Source organism: Lissotriton helveticus, chromosome 3_1 (genome assembly GCF_964261635.1).
Source record: "Lissotriton helveticus chromosome 3_1, aLisHel1.1, whole genome shotgun sequence".
Taxonomy (NCBI): Eukaryota; Metazoa; Chordata; class Amphibia; order Caudata; family Salamandridae; genus Lissotriton; species Lissotriton helveticus.
In genome coordinates this window covers 216,551,350-216,569,615 of record NC_136061.1, presented here as the reverse complement: position 1 = coordinate 216,569,615, position 18,266 = coordinate 216,551,350, and the positions used below count along the sequence as shown (strand labels likewise).

The window sequence follows — 18,266 nt, the reverse complement described above, 5'->3', positions numbered from 1 at the left end:
ATCCCTATAGCTGAAATCTATAAGGCAGCTACATCGTCCACACCACACACCTAAACAAAACACTTATTGTGTGGTTGTGCTGGCCCGGCAACAAGCCATTGTTGACCAGGCAGTACTCAGTATGCTGTTTCAGTCCTCTTCAAAACCCACAGGCTAGCCACCACTTTTTAGAGAGAACTGTTGTACAGTCTGTGCAGAGATGTATATCGACAGCCACACCTGCCTTGAATGGAAAATATGACTTACCCTGTAGTTATCTGTTCATGACATGTAGGGCTGCAGATTCACATGAGCTCACCCTCCTTCCTAGACACCTGTGACTGCTGCACTAATCACTCTTCTATAACTTTCTGTTTTGCGTGGGCATCTATCTATATATTGCGTTGCTCCACAATCATCCTCACCTGCCGTGCAAGAAAACAATTAAAGAATGGGGTTGATGCCCATGCGATTTACCAACTAGCGAAGGGGTCAAAATACCTTGTCACTCAAAAGACTTCTTTGAAGAAAAACAACTTGCCCACATTCAGGGCCAACACTGTATGGCAGGAGTATGTAGAGCATCTGGATCTACAGCACTACATACCACAAACAGATGCTTACAGGGTAAGTAACATTTTGGATATGATGACTTTCTCCTATTTTTATGCCCTACTGCCTTTCTACTTGAGGATAATTTGGGCAGTACTCCATCTATTATATCCTTATTGGGCGACACGGGCATAACTGAGTCTGTATATGCACTTCGGGCATCACTCTGTCCTCAATGTGGTCTGGTGCCAGGAACCTGCTTACTGCTTAAAAAATAAGTTTATAGTTGATACCTGGAAAGGGCTGAATTTTAAAGGAAGGAATTTGCGCAAGGGTAAAGTAACCTGTTTCTTGGTTTTTTTCATGTAATCATCTAACAGAAATGCGCAAAACGTGTGACTGTGCACATTGACGTTTTCTAAAAATGACCCAGAATAAAGCTAGTCCTTGTGTGCCTCACTGAAACAATTCCATGTAGTGGTGTAGTCTAAATTTGGTACTTTTGAACATCTTCCAATAACACTACCCCAGTAATCATTCTACACTAAATTTGTACAGATTTCTTCATCTAAAGCACCCTTTTCTATGTGAATGGTATTTTAGTCCTAAATGAATTATTGTTGGTTAAAATTAGTCCAGCCACAAGTTATAATTGATAATGGGCATAAATATGGGAGAAAGAAATACAGAGACCTTCTTTCCTTGGAACAGTGAAATCGACAGAGATGTTTCTAGGGTGGTTTTAGAGCTAAAGGAGTTTTGCTACTTATTTCTACTGTGATTTACAGGCTGCAAACATCAAACCTTTAACAGTTCGGTTGTTTCTTTTTTAGGACATTGATTAAAACGCATATTAGTTTGTTGTCTTGGACATAGGTATGGAAAAAATATGTATGGGTTGCTATTGTGCGAAGCTTAAATGTTTAACATAGTATTTTTGAGATCTGTAACATATACTTTTTGTCTTCCTCAGAAACGACTACAGAAATGACCAGCGTGACCGGCCATACTGACCTCTTTCTGGATGTTGTCTTTTTCATCAGAGATATCTTAAAATTTGCTTCTTCTGCTTAACTATAGCTTCACTTGGGTAGTTGAATTATGGCGTAAAGTATAGTTTTTTCATGGTAGAACGGAGTGTTCTTTTTCTTAAATTTCCAAGAATATGTGCATTTCACCTAAACAACATTTTCTTTGTTTTTCCATATTTTGAAACTTGCTTGGCTGTAGAGACTAACAAATGTGAGCACCTTTTGTTGCAAAAATTGTTTTGTAATAGAATAAAGGCTGATCGTTTTTATCTATGAGACTGCATTTATCTAAGAATGTGCATTTATCAAACTTAGTTCAATCGTACAGCATACGTTTTGTATTAAATGTTGCCAGTAGGTGTGTCGCTGGTTTTGTATGGGACTTTCACTGAACATAGTGTCTGTTTGTTTTCCAAGCACCATAACAAAACATGCATGGTATTCATCACTGTTTTGGTAGTTGTGGAGCTTATGTCTCTGAACTGGAAGGGGCTTTACAATGCATTCAACAGAAAATAAGGAATTGTTTCTTGCATGGGCAAGGGAAAAATTAAGGATTTCTTTTTAATGTACTATAGCCATACCTATAAGCAATACACTATGACATCTAGGTATAGATTTATCAATAAATAAAAATTGACACATTGGTCTTTCAGGCAAATGGATAGTTTACTGCACAAGTAATTAAAACCCTTCTGTTAAAACAAATAAAGGCTTACATTGTGCATGTAGGGTCATGAAAGTGTTTGCAGTTTCTGTATTATGGGCCAAAGGAGTAAGCTAGTCAAGTAATTGTTTTAATTAAGTGTGTAATGTACTATTTATCTGTCCTATCAAATAGATTCAGAATCCCAGATTTTCTGATATGTTAGTTGTGCGCATACATTTTGAGTAAATTCTTTTTCTCTCATATGCTCTTCACATTTTCTTAACATTTTGTTCAGTAGTCGGAGGTCCAGATTAGGGGTGGGTGGAATTTGCGTAATCGCGTTATGCAAATCTCTGCGAAATGGTAAAAAATCTCAGCGAACACGCGGAATTGCTTCTTCGCGATGCTTTTTTACTGTTCGCAATCGCTGCTTGCGTGCTCGGGGGGAAATATCTCGGGAACACGCATTTTGAGAACGCAAACAAGCAAAAAGTTTCGCTAAGTTGCGGAATGCAGGCTTTTGGGCAATATCACGTTCTCCGCCTGCAGCAGGGGCCCTAACTTCCTCCACACCTGGGCCTACAGCCCCTCGATCTTTGGTCTCGGCACCAAAACAAAAACAGTCAATTTCTAATCCAACCACAGCTCCAACTAAACTGAAGCTCCCGCCATTGAAATGCTTCGTTTTCTAACCGAAATGTAAAGACTCGAGATTCAGCCTGGAACTAAAAGGATAGTGCTCCAACCAGCATAACAATCTATTAAGAAGCAAATGTCTTTTAAAGAAGTTTTGGATGTTCCTATTCAACCTTTATAAAAGAAGAGGAAAAATGCTGCCACTAGCCTATTGTACATCCCTAGTCCATCTTCACCTACCCCACAAACACCATCTTCTCCACCACCTCACTCACCACATTTATCTGCGGCAGGTGATACGTCTCCTCACTCACCAATAGGAGAAGGATATCAGGACATTCGACAAAACATTCACCCAAGTGGATACAGCCCGTCAGAAAATGAAAAAGGATACAGAGGTCGCAAAATCAATGGGGGCTCTAGAAACAAATACATACCGTGGTTCCTTTCGTAGACCCAATTACTAGCAGGGTGCAAGATCTGCTTCCTCAGACACCACTGGGTCAGCGTTCAAAATCCAAGGGATAACCTCTACTTCAAAAACATTTTACAGAGGTTCGTATAGATTTTGAAGGAAGAAGCAGAGGGAAGAATACCCTGTCCTCAAACACCAATAACAAAGATTTCCTTACTTATCCCTCACACCACTTAGCACCTGTCAGTTTAGTCTTCAATAATTTCTCACCACTTGGAAATCAATTACAACAGACCAGTGGGTGTAGAATATTATCCAACATGGTTACTGTCTGGAGTTCATTACAACTCCTCCAAATAGTCCACCTCGAAAACACAAACTGTCCAGTCAACATCAAATTCTCCTGCAACAAGAAAAAAGCTCTATTACAAAAAGGAGTAATAGAAACAGTTCAAAAACAGTTTCAGGGAACAGGAATTCATTCACTATACTTCCTTATTCCCCAAAAAAATGGGTAACTACGATCCATACTCAATCTCGGACCATTAAATCATTACATCACATCAAAACACTTCCATATGGTCACACTTCAAGAGAGCATTTCTTTGTTACAAAAAGGAGACTTTGTGGCTACCTTAAGATCCAAAGGACACCTACTTCCATATACCTATTCATCCCGCAAACAGGAAATACCTCAGGTTTCAGGGAAAACATTATCAAGTCAAAGCTCTTCCCTTCGGTAATACCACTGCACCAAGAGTATTCACAAAATGTCTAGCAGTGTTAGCAGCACATCTGCGCAGAGAAAACATTCATGTCTTAGACGACTGGCTGAGAAAAGCAAACAGCCACATCATTTGCCAACAAAAGACTCAACACACCCTAAAATTACTACATCAACTAGGGTTTACCAACCACCTACAAAAGTCTCATCTAAAACTAGCCAACATATAGTCATAGCGAAGGGCAATGCTCAACACAAAGTTAGCATTGGCATCCCCAAATGTAGACAGAATACACAGCATAGTAACATTAATTTAACAGTTTCAAATGGAGTCAAATCCGAGCCAGAACATTTCTGCGACTCCTACGCATGATGGCATCTTGTATTTTAATAGTTCCACATGCCAGACTTAACATGAGACCTCTACAAGAGTGTCTCTCTCATCAATGGACTCCGTCACTGGGTCAACTTTACAATCTAGTGTTGGTGAACAGCCACACACATCACTCTATGAAATAGTGGAATACACAAAATGTATCTAAGGGGCAGCCTTTTAAAGACCCAGTTTTGCAAATCATCCTAACAGCAGATACTTCCATGATAGGTTGGGGTGCACACCTCCAAAACCTCACGGTTCGGGGGGTGGGGGGGGTTCCAAACATAAATATCTCCATATCCGTTACCTAGAGCTGCAAGCTGTTCATCTAGCAGCCAAAGCCGTCCTACCTCACCTATAACACAATGTTGTTCTATTTCGAACAGACAATATGACAGCTATGTATTATATACAAAAACGGGGTGACACACTTACCAATTGTCTCAGTTGGCACAGAAAATATCGAGTTTAGCAATACATCACTACATTCACCTTCTAACAGTGCCTGTCCTTGGGACAAGCAATCAAATTGCAGACTTTCTTTCCAGGACGCAGCAACAAGGCCACAAATGGAAACTCCACCACCTAGTTCTTCTACCGTACTTTCAGAAATTGGGGTTTTCACAAATAGATCTCTTTGCAACAAAAGAAAACGTAAAATGCTAACATTCGCAAGCAGGTATCCACTCCAACATTCCAAAGGCAATGCTCTATGGATGAACTGGTCAGGGATATTTGCATACACTTTTCCTCCTCTCTCACTACTTCCACTAGTGGTCAGGAAACTTAGGCATACATCTCTTACCATGATACCAATAGCTCCGTCTTGGTCTCGTCAACCATGGTTTTCAACACTGTTGGAACCATCTCTAGTTCCACAAGAAAAGCTTCACCTCAACTCAGACCTTATTACACATAACCAAGGAAAACTGAGACACCCCAATACCAAGGAAATTAATCTTGGAATTGGGCTCCTGAAATCTTAGAATTTGGATATTTAAATCTATCTCAAGAATGTATGGACATTCTTAAAGAGGCTCGCAAACCCACCATAAGTCAATGTTATGTTCTGGCTGAAAGAAAACCACTCTCTTCATGCTAAAGTAGAAACAATAATTACTTATTGCATTTACAAACCACAAGGTTGGCATACACTTACATACATTGGAGCTATTGCAGCATGTTCGCAAAATAGACAGCACTTATTATTTTAAATCCCTGTTAATAAAGCCTTTATGGAGGAACTTAAAAGAGTAATTCTTCCTAGACTTCTACCTGGACCAGCGTGGAACTTAAACATTGTGTTAACAAGACTCATGGGTCCTCCGTTTGAACCACTTCACTCTTGTCAATTGAAATACTTATCATGGGAACTTGCCTTTTTAATTGCTATTTCTTCACTTAGAAGAGTCAGTAAAAATCAGGCACTAACACTTGAGGAACTTTTCTTCCATTTACATAGAGGCAAGTTATTACTTGGAACAAATCCTAAGTTCCTACCAAAGGTAGTTTCCAATTTTCATATTAGTCAATAGATTGACTTACCTGTTTTTTCCCGCAACCAGACTCTGTTGCAGAAGGGGCATTATACACTTTATATTTCAAAAGGGCCCTAATGTATTATATAGATAGAACTAAATTATTGAGAAAAACAAAAGAATTGTTTATTGCCTTCGCACCTCCTTTTATGGGAAAGGCAATTTCTAAATCAGGCATTTCAGATGAATACCTAAATGCATCCAAACTTGTTATGCAAAAGCTAAAAGGCTTTTACCTTTTCCTCCTAAAGCACACTCCACTAGAAAAAGAGGAGCTTCCATGGCATTTTTAGAGAATATTCCTATTGCTGATATTTGTAAAGCAGCAACATGTTCTACTCCCCACACTTTAACAAAACACTATTGTGTGGATGTCTTTGCACTCCAACAAGCCAATGTTGATCAGCAGTACTAAGAACTATTTTTCAAACAACTGCAACTCCCACAGGTTAACCACTACCTGGGGAGAGGGGCTGCTTTACAGTCTGTGCAAACCATGTGCATCTATAGAACACAACAGATTATGTTACCCTGTAAGCATCTATTCTTGGCTTGTTGTACTGTAGATTCATATGCGCCAACCCTCTCCCCCCAAAACACCTTGTGTAGGTTGCAGTTCATACACTTTATATACTTATAACATACTACTGCATGAACATCTCATTGCTAATATGTACATTCTCATCTACCCACGGCAAAACAATCTGAATATGCCGTTGATGACCATGCGCAGTATTACCAAGTGGAGGAGTCACCCAGCCTCTTGACTCGAGGAAAACTTCTTGGAACAAAAACAACTTATAATCATCCGAGCCCAATCTTAGCTGGCGGACTTATGCAAGCATGTGAATCTAAAGCACTAAATGCCAAGAACAGATGCTTACAGGGTAAATAACATAATCCTTTTGATTTCTAATTTTCAGTTACTAAAACATCACCTAATAAAAGGAATCTGTTTTCATGCCCTCTTAATTTTTGAAGGGGATATCTGATTGATTTAAGGAATAGCGAAGTGTAGTATTGTCCGCTTAGACGAGCCATCACCCCTCTGCCCCTGTCGCACCTTGGAACGCTCCGCGGTGACATCACTTAGAATGTCACCGCCGCGAGGGTTCTAAGGTGAACGCCTGAGCGAGCGCCGCCGCGGTCAGGTTTCTGCTGTGGCTGAGGTCATTCTTTGTATTATCTTCTTGACCTGTCTACAAAGGATAATAAACCCTTCGAGACCTGCACCCTGTGTTTGCGTCTGTTTATACCTGTGGCTTTCACACTGGCGACGAGGACGGGATATCAGGAAACCTTGACCTCAACACGAGAGCCTGGCGGAGGAGACATCGGTGACGTCGTGACAGGGGACTGCCGAGGCTGAAAGGAGATGTGACGGACAAATAGAACAGTTGAAAGCTGGAGTCCGTGAGTAACAAGTGACACACTGAGTCTGCAAGCGTGTGACTGAATATTTTCACGAGAATAGAGAATCATATGGTGAGAAGTACTCGTAGTGCAACCCATTTCTGCGCAGAAGGTGACTGTCTCGAGAGACTCTTAGCAGATACTAAGTGCGGTAACCCTAATGAAAGCAGTAGTGAGGTGGACCTCTCCGTGTGAATGTGACATTGCAGTCGGGTGTGAGGGAAGAAAAGAAGACGCCAGGGCGGCAGAAGAGAAGTGCTTCGGGGGTGACATGAAAATGGAATTCCCAAAATAACGCAGCTCATAGCGTGTCGTCGGGACTCCTATCAAGGGTGTGGCGTGAGTGACGGAGCACTGTCCGTGTAAAAGTGACTGACTGCATTTGGCGTGTAGACAAGCCGGAGTGAAAGAATTTTGATCTAAGTGCCATTAGCCGTCAGGAGCTCACCGCGCCGATCTACAAAACATTAGACTATCCTGTTTAATTAAGAGTTGCACTGTAGTGGGAACATTGTGAACATTGCACACTGCATCTGGCTGGAAGTAGAAAGACCTTGCTCACCCCAAGCTAGCCTCACTCCTCCACTTTATTGTGACTTGGCAAAAACTTTTGAGAGCATTTTCCACGAAGAGGTCTAGAGTAACAGCGCCACCTTGTGGCACCATAGCAGTTTTTTTTCTTTCCCTACATGTAATACAAGTGAAAATGCATGTGTATATTCTTGTGATGATATTTGATTCTCTGTATAGTACAACCTCACTTATACTATAGTTAATAGTGCCCTTCTGAAACCACTTTAGAGTAGAATATGCAGAACGTGACGCCACCCCCCATGTTTTTAGTGAACCCAGGGGAACCTACAATTCAGTGGAAGAAATGGAAGAAAATGTTCATGAACTACGCGGTTGTGTGTGGGCCAAACCTCGGTTTAGAAAGAAAGGTGGCTTTGTTAGCTTACTACCTGGGGGCGGAGGGTGAAGAAGTCTTGGAACACCTCCCAGAGTTAGGAACACAAGAGGCAAGGGGACTAAATGAGTTTGAAGTGAGCATTAAGAAACTGGACCTACACTACCTTCCCAAGACTTGCACCATCATGGAGAGATACCATTTTGGGAAAAGGGGACAGAAGGAAGGGGAATCAATTGAAGATTTTGTGTCTGATTTGCGTAAGCTTGCTGCAACATGTAAATTTGGGGGTTCAAGCGAAGAGAGAATCAGAGACCAGTTTGTATTAGCGTGCAGAACGGAACGGATGCGGGAGGAGTTGTGGCTCAAGGATGACCCCCCACTAAGAGAAGTACTCATCGTTGCCAAACAGGTAGAGCACATGATGCAATGTGTGAGCGAGATAAAACATGACAATGAGGGGAAAGACAGCGAAGGGAAGGCCAAAGTGAGTGAGGTAGTGGCAGAAGGGGACAGTGTAATGGAAATCAAAGGACAGAAGTTGGGTCAAAAAGATCAGAAGGAAGGAAGAGTGGGATGGACTTTTAAAGGAAATTGTTTTAGGTGTGGTAAGATAGGGCACATGGCGAACGACAAAGATTGCCCAGCGCTCAAGTACACATGCAACAAATGCGGAAGAAAGGGCCATTTCCGACAGTATTGCAAAAGTGGACAGGGTTTTAGAAAGCAGACAAGAGAAAACATAAAAAGTGTGTGTGACGGAATCATCCTGAAAGTTGAGAGCGGGCAAATCAACAGTCCAAAAGACACCATTACGATTGAAGGAATCAGCATTGAGGCCATGTTCAACTCGTGCTCAAAGATCACGATCATCAATGCCGAAGAGTTTAAAAGGGTGGCCAAAGGCAAAATCAGATTGAGCAGAATGGACATAAGACCAGGGGGGTACAGTGATCAACCCATCAGCATGAAGGGGTACTTCTGGTGTACGGTAGAGTAGAAAAATAGACTCACAGCGGTGAAGGTGTATGTATCTTCTAAAGGAGACAACATCTTAGGTTGGAAAGCACAAAAGGAGTTGGGCATTTATCTTGACCCCAATAAAACCCCACAAATTTTAATAAGAGAAGTGAAAGTTACCAGAGACAGCATCGAGACGGATTTCAAAGAGGTGTTCAATGAAGAATTGGGGTGTTTGAAGAACTACTCCCACAGGATAAAACTGAAAGAAAATGCTGTACCAGTGGTATCAAAAGTGAGAAATCTCCCTTTGCCCATCCAAGAAGCAGTCCAAAGGGAACTGGAGAAACTGTGCAAGCTAGGGGTCATAGATCCCGTGGAAGCAATGCAATGGCTTGCGCCGATCGTCGCAGCGAGGAAGAAGGACGGGTCAGTCCGTCTATGCATCGACCTCAGGGCATTTAACAAGGAGGTGGTCGTGGACAAATTTCCCCTGCCCAATATCACGCAGATGTTGAGTATGCTGGAAGGCGCAAACATATTCTCGACATTGGATCTCACCTCAGCCTATTTTCAGATCAAGCTTCACGAAGACTCGCAAGAACTCACTTCGTTCATGACTCCAATGGGTGCATTCAAGTTCAAGAGAATGCCATTTGGGCTGGTCTCTGCGGCTGCGGTGTTCCAGAGAATAATGGGAAGCATACTAAAAGGAATCCCTGGCGTCCTATGTTACCAGGACGACGTACTCGTGTTTGCAGAGGACGAAGAGCAACATGACAGAAGGTTGAGGCAGGTGTTGGCGAGATTCAAAGAGCAAGGTCTCACCGTAAAGAGGGAAAAGTGCAGGATTGGGCGCAAAGAGATAGACTTTCTTGGGCACACAGTAACACAAGATGGCATCCGCCCGAAAACCGAGTTACAAAACACCATAACAAATTTGATGCCCCCAAGGAACAAGGAGGAGATAAAGTCATTCCTAGGAATGCTGGAATTTTACAGCAAATTTGTAAGGAACTTCGCAGGCAGGACATTTGCCATACGACGCCTGCTCAAGAAAGATATCACGTTCAAATGGGATGAAGAGTGTCAAAAAGAATTTGAAGAGGTGAAGGGAGCACTGGCAGAAGCACCCAGCCTGAGAGCGTTTGTGCCTAACAGGAAAACGGTAGTAACCACTGATGCTAGTTCAAAAGGACTAGGAGCTGTCCTTTCTCAAGTAGGAGAGAAGGGTGAAGAAACTAAAGCCTTTGCATCCAGATCACTAAAAAAGTCAGAGACTAACTACTTGGTGATTGAGAACGAGGCGTTGGCAGTACACTGGGCCATGGGCAAATTCAGAGATTTCCTTTGGGGTACCAAGTTCACTCTGCGTACAGATCACAAGCTCCTGGTTGAAGTATTTAGCAAGAAGGGACTGGGCGCAATATCGAGCAGAATCAGACGATGGGTGATAAATCTGCAAGAATACACATTCTCTGTAGAATATGTACCGGGGACGAAGAACCTGGCGGCAGACTGTCTCGCGCGACTTGTAGAAGAAAAGGTGGAAGACGAGTCTGAGGACAGGAGTAGTGACGACAAAGAAGACTTCCAAAATGAAAGCTTGTGCGTGATCACTCAAGGAGCCGTCAGTGAAGAATCGTGGAAAGAGGCTTTGAGAGCAGACAACCTACTGATGGGAGTATTTGAGAGACTGAAGGGGACATGGAAACATGAAGACAAACAGAGCGAAACTCTACGCCCATTTTGGATAATAAGGGAAGAACTCTCTGAAAACGACGGATGTCTATTTAGAGGAACAAGGCTGATCCCGCCCAGTGTATTGAGAGAACAGTTGGTGGATCTAGCCCACGATGGGCATTTGGGCATAACCAAGACTAAACAAAGAATGAGAGAGGACTACTGGTGGCCGTGCATGGACCTTGAGATCGAAAGGAAAGTGAGAGATTGCATCCCTTGCACGGTCAGTGACAAGGTCCTGAAACAACATACTCCCCCCATGGTTTGCAGACCACCTCCCTCGGGACCGTGGGACGAAGTGGCTTTGGATATCATAGGCCCACTGACGGGGGAACTACGCACACCATACATCCTGGTCCTAGTGGATCTATACTCAAGGTGGCCAGAGGTGAAAGTAGTAGCAGATATCACCACCAAAACTGTTGTCGAGTTTCTGCGGGAGTTATTCCTCAGAGAAGGAACGCCGAGCAGTTTATTGACGGACAACGGAGTGCAGCTATGCTCCAAGGAGATGAAGGACTTCCTTGAGAGCTATGGTATCGTGCACAAGCGATGTGCGCTTTACCACCCTGAAACCAATGGAATGGTAGAACGATTTAACAAGACTCTCAAAGACATCATCCAACTCGCTAGGACCAGTGGCCTCAACTGGAGAGAAGAAGTCACAAGGCGTCTGGAAGCCTACCGCATGACTCAACACCAAACGACGGGAGCAACCCCTTTTGAACTACTCAGGGTGAGAAAACCCAACACCAAACTATCACCTGGGTGGATGGGTTGGAACAAGGGTTGGACAGATCACTCTAGAGAGGAAAAAGCAGTAGACAGGCAGAGCAAAGCCATGTGGGAAAGGAAGAAAAGGTTTGATAGAGTACATTCCACCCGTGATGCGGGGTTCAGGGTAGGAGATGACATAAAAATCAGAGCACCCACAGGGAAGGCAAATTGGTCAGAGTACAGCAGGCCTACGAAGATTGTCAAGTTATTCAAGAATGCAGTGAAGACCCAGGAGGGCAAAATTTGGAATCTGGGTAGAGTAGTAAGATATCACCCCCCAAAGGAAGATTCTGTAAGGCAGGAGGGAAGAGTGGACGAGTCCCAGACACAAGGTGAACTCAACTCCGAGAGGCGCCCTGAAATGGCTCATCCTGCCCCCAGAGTTAGACGTAGGGTGGTTAGGCCGCCCGGACATTTGGAGCAATATGTGACTTAATGTTCTTTATTATGTTCTAGCAATGTTCTTATTCATACTCACAGCTTTTGATGTGTAGGGAAGGGGGATGTGTGGTATCGTCCGCTTAGACGAGCCATCACCCCTCTGCACCTGTCGCACCTTGGAACGCTCCACGGTGACATCACTTAGAATGTCACCGCCGCGAGGGTTCTAAGGTGAACGCCTGAGCGAGCGCCGCCGCGGTCAGGTTCCTGCTGTGGCTGAGATCATTCTTTGTATTATCTTCTTGACCTGTCTACGAAGGATAATAAACTCTTCGAGACCTGCACCCTGTGTTTGCGTCTGTTTATACCTGTGGCTTTCACACAAAGGTTTTATAAAAATGGTCTTTTCTTAAGATAATCGTTGAGGACAGAGAAAAAGATCTACCACAAGGGACAATTGGAAGAAAAAAGGACAAATAACTGAATAACACCGAACCAGGAGCAACAAATCGAAGGATGAACAAGCTGTCAGACAATGCATCAATAGACCAGTGGACCCGTCGAAGCAAATGGAAAACACTCCCTTTAGTTTCCGCCCAAGTGCTACTACAAATTTGCCCACAAGGACAACCATCAGTTCTATAACCTCTGCTTACACAGGGATCATAACAATAACGGCTGCGAGGCATGCTCAAAGTCCTTCCAGAAAACCCTGAGGAGTAGAGCCTAACAGGGACATGCACACTTCGCCACCTTGGAGCGCAGAAGAGAGTTTATCCCTAAGAGATTTTGTGCAGTCCAGCGAGGCAGAGGACATGGCACCATAGGCCCTCAAGTCAAAGGGTCGGACAGCAACCAAGAGGTCAGAGAAATGGCACGTGGTCCATCAAAGAGACCTCTAAAAAAGATCTCAGGTCCTTGGGAGAAAGCAGGTGGGAGCGACCAAAAATCGTTGGACTCAAAAGGCCCAAAATACTACATTTTTGACGAACGATTTGTCGACTGTAGGAAAGTTGAAACACAAAGACCCACAAGTCCTGATACAAGGACACTAGCAGTTGTCTCCTCCCAGAAAAAAGCATGATGTCGTAGAATGAGTGAGCGAGGCAGAAGGAACCATTAGACCTCAAGGCCCTGGCTCCAAAGAAAAGAACTCCAACCACAAACAATGCAGAGGAAAAGGCACTCAAGTTCATAGAAAGAAAAGATGCTTTGGGACAGCATCCTGTACTAGGGAAGGGAGGCTTTCAGAGCGCCAGCAGCCTGCATGGCTGTGACCCTGAGAGTGGAGAAAAAGTATAAACACTCCTCCCGAGACCCACTATACATTCGAGGGAAAGCCACAGCAGACTCCATCATAGGTGACATGGCAATGAACAGAGAAAATGCTTCCACTTCCATGGGTCCTCTACCCAAGAAAGAGAGCAAGAGGGTGGAGGTGGTAGGACAAAAAAATGGATGGAAGAGCAGCCACTCAGAGGAGGATCACAAACTCCAATGCAGTCCTAAACCGGTATGCCCATAAGCATTGGGAAGAATTGGGCAGGGGGGCGTGGCTAGGCGCGCAATGGCGGAGGTCGCAACCGGGTAGAGCTCCGAGCCGAGCTCCCCTTTCCCGGGCCGATTCTCCGCCAATTATCCTCGGAACCGCCTGAAACTGCAGGCGGACCACCATGCAGACATACTCGACACTCTGGCCGATTTTCGTACCGGAGACCCGACGCTGCAGCACCGGCCTATCCTGAGAGCTACTGGCGGGACTCGCCGCCACCCAGACGGCGAAGGATACTACGAGAGACCGCGGCTTGGGCCTACCACCTGGGCCTCGCCGCGCGGCCTGATCTCCACGACCTCTCCACACATCGGGGCCGCGACCTGGGGGCCGTCTGGACACTCCGACCCCTACTCCCCTCTACTCCTGGGAGACTGAACTCAACACCATAACCCACGCGTAGCGGCGCTGCGGCCCTAACGACGTCCCTCGCCCATTGAGAGACACGCTCTGCTGGAAGAGGCAATACCCGGCTCTGAGCGCTGCGGACTCCCCTCCTCTGGGCTCCCTGAGATTGGCAGGAAAGCAGGGCCTTGGCGGCGGCTGACTGACCGCGCCCCCACCGAACATCCGACCACATCGGGGACACAGGAGGCACGGGGTGGAGGCTCTTGGCCCAGTGTGGAGGAAAGGGCCACGCACACATTGAGAGCCCCTGCGACACAGATGCCCACCACCACATGGTCCTGACTCCACTACAACACATGGAAATGCATTGAGACTGCGATTCAACGCTTACAGACTCACCGGCAAATGCACGGCGATTTTCGGCCTACCCCGCCTGCCCAGGGGAGGTCTGGTGCTCTCACGACCACAAGACCTTTTGCTACCGCGCGGTCGGCTGTCAGCAGTGAGCACGACCCCCTCGGAACTGTTGCCAGACACCTGCTCCGAAATACCACCACGCAAGCCTACCCCTAGAACAGACACGAAGAGCACACGAGGGACCGGCTAACTACATCCACGACAACCGTCGCAGGCGACAACACGCCGCGGGCCGCAGGCACTGCCGAAGCCGTGCACCAGTAACCGCCTCATCCCCCGACTAAATTGGTCTACACTGCTGGTCGGGTCGCCTTGCACATGTCCGGGGGGGTGAGAACTCGCACTGGAACCGGAGGGGCCCCACCGAAGGGAATAACCGATAAGTCGCTACACAAGATGGCTGCTGATCAAGTAACCGCGAGGTTGGACAGCGTGCTCGTCGCCATGGAGCGAATGGAACAATCGCTCCAACTGACCAGGACGTCCTTAGAATCCAAAATAGACAGTGTGGCCATAGATCTCACCCACCTACGAGACGATCACAAGAAACTGGCCGACCGGACCAAAACGCTGGAGGGCACGGTAGCGGAGCTTAGCCCCAAAGTCACACGAACTGATACACAAGTTCAAGACCTCCTGAATAGAGTGGAGTTCCTAGAAGACCGCGCTGAGGATGCGGAAGGGAGGGCGAGACGCAACATCAGGCTCGTGGGGGTCCCGGAAAAATGGGAAGGCAACCGTCCTGCTCAACGAGTGGAAGACTGGCTGAGAGATATGCTGCCTGAAGACACACTATCGCCCCATTTTGTGGTGGAACGGGCACATCACGTACCCACGAGACCTCGCGCCACCGTCTCTAACCCGAGACCGCTACTATTCAAGGTCCTGAACTATCGGGACAGAGACACTATACTGCGAGAAACTAGACGGCTAGGGGAAGTTCGCATTGACAATACTACCGTGATGTTCTTCCCGGACTACACCATTCAAGTGCAACGTCAGAGACACGACTTCTTGGATGTAAAGCGGCGTCTCCGCACAGCAGGCCTTAAATATTCCCTACTCTTTCCTGCAAAACTAAGAGTAGTAGCGCACGACAAGACCTACTTCTTTAACACTCCTGAAGAGGTGAGCGAATGGCTTGACAGCGGCACAGACACGGCTCCCAGACAGCCACAGAGCTCTGAGATGAGACCTCGGACCCGTGGGCCACGCCGCCGCCGCAGAAACAGGGACCGATGGACTGGCCGACCGGAGGAATCGATGCGTCACTCCCCGCCGACGGACCAAATGATTCAGGAGCAACGGGATGCACTCCGAAGAGTCTCCCAACTGAGCGCCTCACCAACTTCGGACGTCATCCACGTCACTAGCCCGCGAATGGTCCCGAGCGATGATGAAGCTATCTACGGGATACCGGACTCTCAACTGTCCGTAGATCTACCGGATATTACGCCGCAAACGGCTGACATGCTCCATTGAAACCACGCATGCAAACATCATAGACTCTGCCGGGGCGGCAGGGTTGGTACCAGTGACCAGACAGCTACTGTGATGCTGGGCCTATGAGACATTGCCTGAGACACTCCCTGCTGCCCTGGAGACGGAGAGAGGGACCTTGGCGCAGTGAGTACCCACACAGACATATGGACACTGAGAGGGTGATGTGGTGGCGGGGCCATACTGCAATGCTTTTTTCCCCTCTCCCCTATTCCAGCCGCCCACATCGCTTGGGGACCTTTCTAACCCGGGGCCCTGGGAAATGGAACCTACTTCTCATCCCTGTGCGTGGTTGGTCAAACAAGCGACCCCACGACAGAAGGCACTGCTTTCCTGACCACTGACACTGGCTGCATGGTGTAAATGACATATGGCCCGGGGAAGGGCCACCGACCCCCTTTCTTGATTTGAACTACCTGCCAGAACTGTAACTAGCATACGTTACCCCATAGACTTGAATATTGTTCTATTGCCTCTTTGGTGTGTTTGGACGGCGACATGTTGAGTAGCCGACCTTTTGGTATCCATTACTGTTTAGCACTGTTTGCACACCCTGTTCTTTTTCCCACCCCCAACCTCGGAGAATTGCTCATACTCTTTATTTCTGTGCTGATATTGGTGTCTGATATGGGTGGGAGGAGGGGACCGGGAGTCTCGTGGAGGCACCCGCCTGAGGGATGGGTGGCGGGTGAAGTGGGTATTTCTTGCCATGATAGTAAGTATGGCTGAGATCAGGATATGCACGTGGAACGTAAGAGGCATGCACACACCGTCGAGACGTTACCAAATCTATTCTTATTTACGGCGCCACAAATTTCACGTAGCGTTGCTACAGGAAACACACTTAAACAAAACTGAGATACACACACTGCGCCGAAGATGGCGCGGGCAAATATACGCCACGGAGTACTCCTCCTATGCTCGCGGGACACTTATATGGATACGGCCGGGCACCCCATGGGCAGTCATAGACACACAGATAGATTCGGAGGGTAGATATGCGATGGCCCGAGGCAGGCTCGACGGACACCCTGTGGTGCTTGCCTCCTTATATTCCCCAAACACTGACCAGGGCAGCTTCTTTGAGAGCCTCTCCACGACATTGGCGTCCTGGCATGGGCTCCCGTGGAACCTCGGAGGCAACTACAATTGCGTCCTGGATGTGCACCTAGACAGATCTACTGCACCCCCGGCCAATGCACAAGCACACGTCACCACGAAAGCCCTCCTCAACTGGGCCCAGCAATGGGACCTCCACGACGCATGGAGGGCACGCAACCCCACAACACGAACATATTCTTACTGGTCAGGTGCGCATGCGCTACATGTACGCTTAGACAGATACATGGTCTCCGCCGATCTTCTTCCATTGGTTCGTGACTTGCAATATATGGGCCGCACACACTCAGATCATAATCCACACACGCTGGTCATCGCCTGGGACGACCCACACCCTCCTGTCCCCACCTGGCGTCTCCAACCGGACCTCTTACTAGACGCGACCTTCCGAGATTCCCTACTCACACAGATGGCTCAATACTTTGACCTCAACACTGGCACGGCGTCCTCTCCCCAAACTGAATGGGATGCTTTTAAGGTGGTGACCCGGCGACTCTGCTTGGGAACACAGGGGCACATACGACGACAGCTAGAGCAGGACCTGACGTGACTAGAGACCGAACTACTGGACCTTGAGCATGCTGAGGGGAGGGATGCGGTCGCCCGGCTGACGGAGGCCAAGGCGGAACATGACCGCCTGCTAGACCGCTTGCGTAATGTCAACTTTGCGGCACATTCCGCCCGGGTCCACAGACAGGGTGATAGACCTGGTAAACTGTTAAACTGGCTGATCGCGCGGGAGGATCGCTCGACCCCTGTAACGGCAATACAGGCGGAGGACGGCAGATTACTCTATTCCCAACGCCAAATACACGAGGCGTTCACGGGTCATTATTCGGAACTGTACTGTTCCCGACTGCGTGTCCCACCGAATGCCATCACTGACTATCTCTCTACCATACAATTGCCCGCCCTAACGGCGGCACAGCAGAATGACCTCGGAGCACCGCTGGACTCTGAGGAGCTTCGAGATGCCATCTTTAACCTCTCGAATGGCAAGTCTCCGGGACCGGATGGCTTGCCAGCTGAATTCTATAAGGCCACCTCGGACATCCTAATCCCCCACCTGGTACGGATGTACTCTGCGGCTACAGATGATTTCTCCTTGCCCCCGACACTTAATGAGGCCACACTCGTATCTCTGCTCAAACCTGGAAGGGACAGCGAACGGATGGGATCCTACCGCCCTTTAGCACTCCTCAACACAGATTACAAAATCCTCGCCTCCGCACTTGCTTGCAGGTTAGCC

The 18,266-nt window shown here is 46.9% G+C and overlaps 1 protein-coding gene across 4 annotated transcripts in view; it reads left to right on the top strand.

The window, feature by feature from the left end:
* The window catches only part of TAF15 (TATA-box binding protein associated factor 15), a 589,620-nt gene extending 587,775 nt beyond the window's left edge, over nt 1–1,845 (top strand). For all 4 annotated transcript variants that reach the window (XM_078679623.1, XM_078679625.1, XM_078679622.1 and 1 more), the window contains one exon: nt 1,505–1,845. In XM_078679623.1, coding sequence (XP_078535749.1) covers nt 1,505–1,544 — 40 coding nt within the window. In that variant the 3' untranslated portion in view covers nt 1,545–1,845. The remainder of the gene's footprint in view (nt 1–1,504) is intronic.
* The last annotated feature ends 16,421 nt before the right edge of the window (nt 1,846–18,266 follow it).